This window comes from Primulina tabacum, chromosome 6 (genome assembly GCF_025594145.1).
Source record: "Primulina tabacum isolate GXHZ01 chromosome 6, ASM2559414v2, whole genome shotgun sequence".
In the NCBI taxonomy this organism is placed as follows: Eukaryota; Viridiplantae; Streptophyta; class Magnoliopsida; order Lamiales; family Gesneriaceae; genus Primulina; species Primulina tabacum.
Window position 1 is genome coordinate 5,786,602 of NC_134555.1, and position 9,159 is coordinate 5,795,760.

Below are 9,159 nucleotides of genomic sequence, written 5' to 3' on the forward strand. Positions count from 1 at the left end.
TATTACAGTTTGACTGTACATCAACTATCCCATATTGTAAAGGCAAAAACTTATGTCAGACTGTCTTATGAGTCGTATTTTGTGAAACGGATCTTTTGTTCGGGTCATCCATGAAAAGTATTGCTTTTTATGCTAAGAGAACTACTTTTTATTGTGAATATCGCTATGATTGACTCGTCTCATAGATAAAGATTCGTGAGACTGTCTCAGAAGAAACCAACTGTTCTTATAATTTCATTTTTTTATAAGAAAAACACCAACTTATCTTTTATTTTACTATTAGTTTTTGTGGAAAATTTTTTATTCTATTTTTAGATTTTGTTTAATATATGCATAAACTTTGAGATTGTAATCATGAAAGAACATTTTTTTGTGTTTATGTATAAATTGCATAAAAATCATCTTCAATGCCAAAACTCATTATGATAGTTTATGAAAGTTGTTTAAAAAAATCTCCTTTTTAATTTACTTGGTTAAATAATGATGTTTTTGAAATGTATACTTCATGTCACAATTCATGAATTATGACAAAAGAAAACTTGTAAGTTTGGTTTTATAAATTTTTTTACTATTATTTTAGTATTTTGTATTGTTAAATTTTAGTTTTAATATGTCATTCATTAATTGTATATTCAATTTTGGTTTTTTTTTTTTTAAAAAAAAAGTGGTGTTAACATGACATTCATTTGATGTCCGATGTCATATTAACATTCTTAATTGGAAAAACAATTAAAATTATCAAAAATATGCGTAACTAAAACTCGATTTTGACGACATAAATAACTAATATTTTAAAAAAACAAAAAAGTAAAACTTGTGTGAGACGGTCTTACATGTCATATTTTGTTAGACGGATCTCTTATTTGGGTCATTCATGAAAAAATATTATTTTTTATGTTAAGAGTATTACTTTTTATTGTGAATATCAATAAGTTTGACCAATAAGTTTGACCCGTCTTATAGCATATGTTTTTGACTTGTTGAGCGTCTTGGCATCGGACCGAAATATTTAGTTGGGCCTACCCAACAAATAAATACGTACGATTGATTTTGGCTAAGCTGATAATTGGGCCATCTAAGAACTTGAACTAAGCAACAGAGATTGGGTATTGTATCAAACATCAAAATATCTCTCTATAAAATAATTGTCAAAAATATTATTATATAATAAGATTCTAGGTAATATAAATTTAAATCAGTCTCAAATACATAAATGTTTGATGTGACATACCATCTAAAAAAATATTTAATTTATATGGACGATAAATATTTGATCATATGATCGATATCATAGCAATCCAACAAGTGTCGATCGTGGACAACAACAAAAACTTGTGTGAGACAGTATCACGGATCGTATTTTGTGAGACAGATCTCTTATTTGGATCATCCATGAAAAAAGTATTACTTTTTATGTTAAGAGTATTACTTTTTAGTGTGAATATCGGTAGGTTGATCCGCCTCACAAGAGACCTACTCGGAGGCAATAATTGACATCTTGTAAAAGCTATCGAAACATAGAACATGTGCCTATTCCTTATATCATGGTTAAATATGTGCGTATGCACAAATTGAGAATAGGTGATGCAAATTAGAGCGATGAAGCAGCATATATAATTTTTTTTAGTATTCATGAATTGGTGTCGGCAAGATGCGGACTTTTCAGAGGTTGGTTCTTCTTTTGTAAATGTGGTTGGATGAGACCAGCTGGCACACCAACCCGGTAAATATTTTTAACCAAATTTATGTCGCTATCCTCCAATATCTAGTTTTCCTCAATTTTTATTTTAAATCAGAGTTCTAAAAAAAAAGCTATAGACGGAAGGTCATCTTCTAATATCTAGTTTCCTCGATCTCAACCGATACCAACATTTTAAGAATATAGATGTTTAAGTGTGGAGATCTTGAGTTCAAATGTTATGAGAAACTAAAGAAATCACTCTCATGAATCGTTAAGATGATCGAGCATTAGTCGTAGCTCATGCTCACACACTGTCAATCGTAGAATATCTTACTATTGATGCATGAGTATAGACTAAGACTTATTTTGATTCAGTCTAATGGTCTATGATCGTTACACAAACGCTTGGAATATATATATTAATATTACATTTTAAAATATTGTATATGAAAAATGATCCATCTTAGAACCATGTAATTTCAAAGACAAGTTTGATTTTAGAAAAAGAAAAAAAGGGTATTTACGTAATTGCAAAGTCAGCTACACTGTGCAGTCCCCACTGCACTAAAACTAAAAGCAAGGCAGCTGCTGTTCAGTTCATCAGTCCCTTCTCGTAGACATGAGTAATCGAACAGCTTCGCACCGACTGAGCAATGGCCTCTTCGTTTCGGGTCGATCCGAACACAAGCCCAAGGAACGTCACCCCACATTGCCGTCGTGCCCAGTTCCGTACACTGGCGGCGACGTTAAGAAATCCGGCGACCTTGGAAAAATGCACGGCGTCGGCGACCACCCTTCCGTGGCTTCCCCCAAGATTCCCTCACGCCTCCCGTCTTCTTCTCAGACCAACAGCGGATCTTCCAGATCCGGCTCGAATTCTGGCCAGCTAGGGAGCAAGTCCGACAGCTCTGGACCATTGATCAAGAAGTCCTCCTCCTCTTCCTTCTCCGGGCACATGACGCCAATTCAGCCTACGGGGCTTATTACATCCGTCCCACTGGGCTCGTCCAGCTCCAACCGCCGTTCCGGCCAACTTGACACGCCTTCCGCGCCGAGCTCGTTTAATAAAAATATGTACGGTGCCGCTGTGACGAGCTTGGGGGAGGAGGAGGTGAAATTAGAATATAAGTTGTCGAGAGTTGCCGTGTGGGTGTTCCTGGTGGTGTTGGTCGTCGGGTTGGTGGTTGGCGCGTTCCTCTTGGCCGCCGTGAAGAACGCGGTGGTTATGGTTGCGGTGGTTGCGCTTATTGTCCCTGCAGTGGTGGTTATAATATGGAATTTCGCGTATAAAAAGCAAGGGGTTTTGCAGTTTTTAAGCAAGTATCCGGATGCTGAGCTGCGGGGCGTGGTTGATGGGCAGTACGTCAAGATTACTGGGGTAAATTTTCTGCCTGTTTTTACGATGTATTTTTCCATAATGTTAAACTATCTAAATTATTTTCATTAATTTGGATGATTTGATTTTTCGATTGTCGTGTTTTACTGATTTGAGATTGATTGTTTGATATATTCGTGTTTGGTTGGTTAGCAGTCACCATTTTGGTCCTGAAGGCTATCATGGGAGAGTGAGTAACTATCTGGCATGTACCAAATTGAATATTAGTATTTTAGGATAGACACACTTTGAATTTTTTTTTATTCCATGGACAAAATATTTGTTTTTGCCATGTTTGATCTCAGGTAATAGCCGGGAAACAAGGAATTTCTTGAAATAAATCTTTTGACATAAATTGTTCGAATTCCCGGATGTCATATTTTTGCTTTGATTTGGAAAGTGTGGGGTTTCAGTTCTAATGAGGCGTTGCTGCTCTATATTGGTTTGACGGCATCGTATAGAAATCAAGATTCTTTGATAGTGAATGGGAAGAGACTTATTTCTTTAATTATGCTTTCCATAAATGACAATATGGACCATAGGCATCTTCTTTACTTAAGCATTACGAAGTCATAGTCGTTACTTTTGAGGCAAAAAGATAAATGAACATCCTTAATTTTCAACTCTCGTCTATGTCTCTGTGCGCACTCATGATATGTGATTCACGGGGAATCACTGGAGTGCACCATGTCCTAGCCTTTCTGCATCAACTTTATTCTTTTGGTTAATCCATGTCTGTTGCCCTTAAATGATGAAGTGATATCAGAAAATTATGTTTTCCACCAGTTAAATGCCACACCCTCTGTCCAAGATGCAAAAGCACAAATTTGCACAATTGGCTCTATTAGGATCGTCGCTCTACAAAAGTGGTGGGGAAATTGAGTTCCTGCAATAGCAAATGGGGAAAGATTCTTTTCTTTAATCAAGCTTGCTCTAAATGACAAATTATTGACCATAGGCACTTTCTTTGCTAAAACCATGACGCTATGGAGTCATAGCGTTACATTTGTGGCGAAAAAATCCTTAGCATTTCAATTCTTCTATGTCTTTCTGCACACTCATAATAGATAATTTTGTAGTGAAGTGGAGGATTTCAATCATTGTCTATTTTAGAATTTTTACTAAATAAAAATTTCAATTATTTGTTTATCTGTTTTTTTCATCTCCTTTCGTTATAGTATGGTAAAGATCACGATTCAGACTTATGTTGCCATTTAAGTTTTCTAATAATGGGCAAATAAATAATGGTGGCATGTTACTATCATGCCATGCTCTTGGAAACAGTGGTTATAATCTCAGTATATATCAATGGAAAAGTCAATAATGAGAAATTATTCTTGGCGAAGGTAAATATCAAATTATCCAGGATCTTTCTACCAGTTTCACTTCTTCAGCGGCTCCTCCATTTTCTGTTGTGTTTTAAAAACCATGTGCTACGTGACCTGGAACTTATTAAACATTGGTGTTCTGCTCTCCTCCGTGTTTTTTCTTACACTTTACATCATAGAGTGAATGTGTACTGTAGGTTGTTACTTGTGGCAGTATACCTCTCGAAACTTCATTTCAGAAGGTGCCAAGATGTGTATACACTTTGTCTGAATTGTATGAATACAGAGGTTGCGGTGGAAAACCAAGCAACACTAAACAGTGTTTTTTCTCTTGGGGATGCAGACATTCAGAGGTGAGTTGTAAATCATGTGGATTTAGATGTAATTGAGAACGTGGATCTTTGTCAACTATGCCTGTTGTGTTTCGGGGACATTTATGTCAACTATCAATATTTGATTGTGCTGAACTTTAAAAAGTAGGAATATCGTGAGGAGAGAGAGGAACACAAAGAGAGGAACACAACACGCGATTATGTGGTTCAACCATAAAGCCTTGCCTCCATGACATAATGGTCAGGAGGCTAAAACTCTTATAATCTCTTTAAATTACAATAGTGTCCTCTTCATATTGTTGTAATTACATCGAGATAAATATGTTGAAAATATCGTCTGGTGATCAAATTATATGAAAGATACATAATCTGTTTTATTTGAAAACTGATTGCTGAATATATCCGTTGATTTCTAAGAGATTGAATGCATGCTTATAAATGGAACTTGATATTGAATATGGTCATGTTATTATTTATGTTAATCTAGACTCGGCAGTTGTACGTAATAGGTCTTGTGGTTATTATTGGCAGCCAATTCACCTCAAGTTCAGTGACCGATTCCATTTATTTCCTCTCGTGCACCTGAACAGGATTTCAGTCTCGTTGTCACATAAAATGCTAGAATGTGATAGTTCTGATATTCTTGGTTGAGATTACGAAGAAATTTGGTGTGTAATTGAGTGTAGTACTGTTTAGAATCACATTATCATCATGACTCTTTTAAGTTCAGAGTTATTCACTAGAATAGCCATTCAATTTCCGTAATTGATTGCTTTTTTGCCCTGTTAACAGAAGTACGTTGCTGATTTTTATATATCAGACTTCAAGTCTGGATTGAGAGCTTTAGTGAAAGCAGGCTATGGTGCTAAAGTCACCCCATTTGTCAAACCAACTACAATTGTGGATGTAACCAAGAATAATAAAGATTTGTCTCCAAACTTTCTAAGCTGGCTCTCCGCTAGAGGTTTGTCTGGTGATGACCGTGTGCTGCGCCTCAAAGAAGGGTAAGACAATTGCTTAGAAGGGTGCACTTCATACTTATGTGCGAAACAATGGTCCCAATGACCATTAATGTTTATTGTGTTCTCTGAAACTGCCAAAAAATACCTGTAAAATTGGTATTCTTCTACTTCATATTGATAATAAATTGAGAGATCACAACTGAACATGCCATATTTAGAATTAGGCATTGCAGAAGTTTGGGGTCAATGTTATTTATACCATTGGAATCTCAGCTCCTTATTAAAGAGAATCTCCAAAACAGAGAGTTCATTGAGTTACATGTCTAGGTAAATATATTCCCGATGACTGGCTAAGTCTTTAAAGAGAAGTGAGTAATTATCATGATGAGTTTATGAAACCTTTATAATTCAGCTGATTATATATATGTTATTATTTTGTCGCAGTTGTGTCAAAGAAGGAAGTACCGTAAGCGTAATGGGGATCATTCGTTGCCATGATAATGTGGTCATGATTGTTCCACCCACAGAACCTATTTCAACAGGCTGCCGCTGGCCATGTTGCCTTTTCCCAACATACATCGAGGGTCTTGTGTTAACAAGCGATGAAAACCAGAATAGTGAGGCGATCCCTGTATAGATGCACCACTGCCTTCTTCAATTGCTCAATTAAAGTATAGAACAACTGAACAAGTCTCATAATGAAGGGGTACGAGATATGAGTACAGCCAACCTGTGTATTCTTTCCTGGATGAAGAGCAAGATCTTGTAAAAATATTCACGTTCTTGGTAAATTGTATATGCTTCGTAGAGATATGCAGTTCGTCAGGTATTTCCTTTTCTCCCCATTCTTTGTACAGGAGTTTCGGAGTTCTCTCCAGCAATAATAATTTTTACCCATGTTTCTATCTACCTTAACGGGTCAAACTATTTTTAATCTGTTTTATGTTGTGTTCTTCGAGAACCAATGCTGATATACAACGTAATTAAACCTTTGATGTTTTTTTTAATTACGATCGGAGCCAAGGTTTTTGTTTTAACGTGAGATTGAATCTAATCACGATCGGAGCCAAGGTTTTTGTTTTAACGTGAGATTGAATCTAATCACGATCGGAGCCAAGGTTTTTGTTTAACGTGGGATTGAATCTACTGTCTCTCCTTCTTTGTTGGGAGAGGTTTATGTGGATGACAAAACTTTGACAAAAATTTGTGTGAGACGGTCTCACGGGTAGTATTTTGTGAAACAGATATCTTATTTGGGTCTTCCATTAAAAAGTATTACTTTTTATGCTAAGAGTATTATTTTTTATTGTGAATATTGGTAGGGTTGACCCGTCTCACAGATAAAGATTCGTGAGATCGTCTAACAAGAGACTTACTCCAAAACTTTTATGTTTTAAAAAAAAATTTGCATTCCCATATATACTATGTGATATTATGTTGTGGAATTTTGCTTGTTTTTTATATCAATAATTGGCAATTTATAAAAACTCTTGCGATATCGTCTCATGTATCAACTTTGTGTAAGTGATTTCCAATCCAACTTATGAAAAAGTGGTACTTTTAATATAAACAATATTACTTTTTATAGTATATATAAATAAAATCGATCCGTATCCGCAAAACAATCTCATAAATATCTACTCTTTCTCTTCTATTTAGTCTTTTGGTTGTTATTAGATATTATTTAATAAGATAATTAAAGTGTTTTTAAAAAGGTGGTCGAAATGATGCACGTGTTTAATATGGGGTGGGCACACCTAATTAGGACAATTAGGGCCTTTTGTTTTCTTGTGGTATATTAATTATTTCTTAGAGTTCTAATTATATACGTACATCAATTTGGTCACATATGAAACACTTTAATAAATATTAACTTAGAATGATCTTATAGTAATTATAATAATTTGGACACCTGGTAAAACTGAAGTGCGACTACTTGTAATTGGCAGAAATGATCTTTCTATGTAGATTGTACTAGGTTGTATTTTGTTGTTCAGCTCGGCAATTTTTTTTGAAATTTGTGATCTTTATGATGCTCAAGATCTGAGCAGACATAAGATGTTGGTCGTTGTGAATGTTATGGTCATGTGTCCCAAAGTCTCCAATGAAACCATGGAGAAAGAATTGGGAAAAGCTCAAGAAGTTGGGTGTTGTGAATGTCATTACCACCCTATGTTCCAAAATCTCCACTGAATCTCTGGCCACCATGAAGAAAGAATTGGGAAAAGCCCAAGAAAATGCAACCAAAAATAAGTCAAAGAGGAATCTGGTTCTGTTAAAGTGACTCTAAAAAGACAGCCTTCGAGGGATCTGCTGTTATTCACTTATACCCACCCCTTCCTCCCGCAAAATATAAAGCTAGAACCATCAAGGTTAAACTTCCAAGGAAGACACTCACCATAGCTGATCTCTCCTCCAAACATAGCCTTCCTCCAATAAACCCCAAATATAATGTCCCTGTCATTCAAGTCTTCAAGCCAATAGAACCCCCAACTAGCTAACCCAAAACCAACAACACTCCCATCCACCACCTCCAAAGCAAGCTCCCCTTCCAGATGCCACATGTTATGGACTACATCACCCATATATTTCTGGTAAGGGCGGGCAAATATAAAACGGTTGAAGAAGTCATTCCTGAAGAAGAGGCTCCCAAGTCCTCTGTGTAGGCCCAGATTGATCTGCACGAATTTCTGAACTATTTGAATATATCAAGGAGGCTGGTTCAAAAAAAAAAGCCGGAAAGTTCCAATGTTAGAGCCATCGAAGAAGATAGACGAGACGTTCCGGCAGAAGCTCAAGACGTTCATCCTGTACAGAGCCTTTCAATTATTTTTAAAACTGTGTGAACTGAATATTATGATCCGTTTTATTTGTCTTGAACATATATTTGCAGTTAATATTTGCTGAGTTTGACATCATAAAAAAAAGAATTTTTTTTGAAAAATTATATGTATCAGTGATTTGATGCTAACTGAAAAATAGTTAAAGTTCAGCAAACAATTCAATATAGCATAAGCATATCAGAAGATGTTCTCGTGATCAAATAAGATGTCTACCGACTTTAGTTCAGGAAGTCTTCAATGCTAGTGAACATAATGCTAGTGTCAGCTGAACTCCGAATATTTCCAGTTGGGTACAGTGCCCTAAAAGCATTGTAATTAAACTATGTTTTAATATTATTAATAAAAGTGACATTTATTATTGAACATATTTACATGAAATTTATTGTCTTAAATATCATAGAAAAATCCCTAGTTTATTGGATGTAACCATGGTTTTAGTATATATAAAAGTTATATATACAAGAGTGTGGGGACCCGGGCTCTAACTCAATTGTCTTTGGGATTAAGTGGATTCTTGCTAGAAAATGTGGGTCAAAATTTTGCTTTTAATATCAAAACAATTGTATATAGATCATATACAAGCAACATCTTTATTTTATTTCAATAAAAGCAACTACATGTCTTGTTTCCTTACATCA

General features: G+C 35.4%; 1 protein-coding gene across 1 annotated transcript; it reads left to right on the forward strand.

Annotated features, from left to right (window-relative positions):
* Window positions 1-2,234: 2,234 nt before the first annotated feature.
* On the forward strand, window positions 2,235-6,581 carry LOC142548976 (putative membrane protein At1g16860). The gene is made up of 4 exons (XM_075657667.1): window positions 2,235-3,059; window positions 4,582-4,737; window positions 5,509-5,720; window positions 6,123-6,581. Exons 1-4 carry the CDS (start codon window positions 2,301-2,303, stop codon window positions 6,313-6,315), a joined length of 1,320 nt encoding a protein of 439 aa, XP_075513782.1. The 5' UTR covers window positions 2,235-2,300; the 3' UTR covers window positions 6,316-6,581.
* Window positions 6,582-9,159: the final 2,578 nt, after the last annotated feature.

Coding starts and splice junctions, on each gene's coding strand:
- LOC142548976 (XM_075657667.1), top strand. CDS start 2,301: ATGAGTAATCGAACAGCTTCGCACCGACTGAGCAATGGCCTCTTCGTT. Junction 4,738..5,508: donor GGGGATGCAGACATTCAGAG/GTGAGTTGTAAA, acceptor CCCTGTTAACAG/AAGTACGTTGCTGATTTTTA. Junction 5,721..6,122: donor GTGCTGCGCCTCAAAGAAGG/GTAAGACAATTG, acceptor ATTTTGTCGCAG/TTGTGTCAAAGAAGGAAGTA.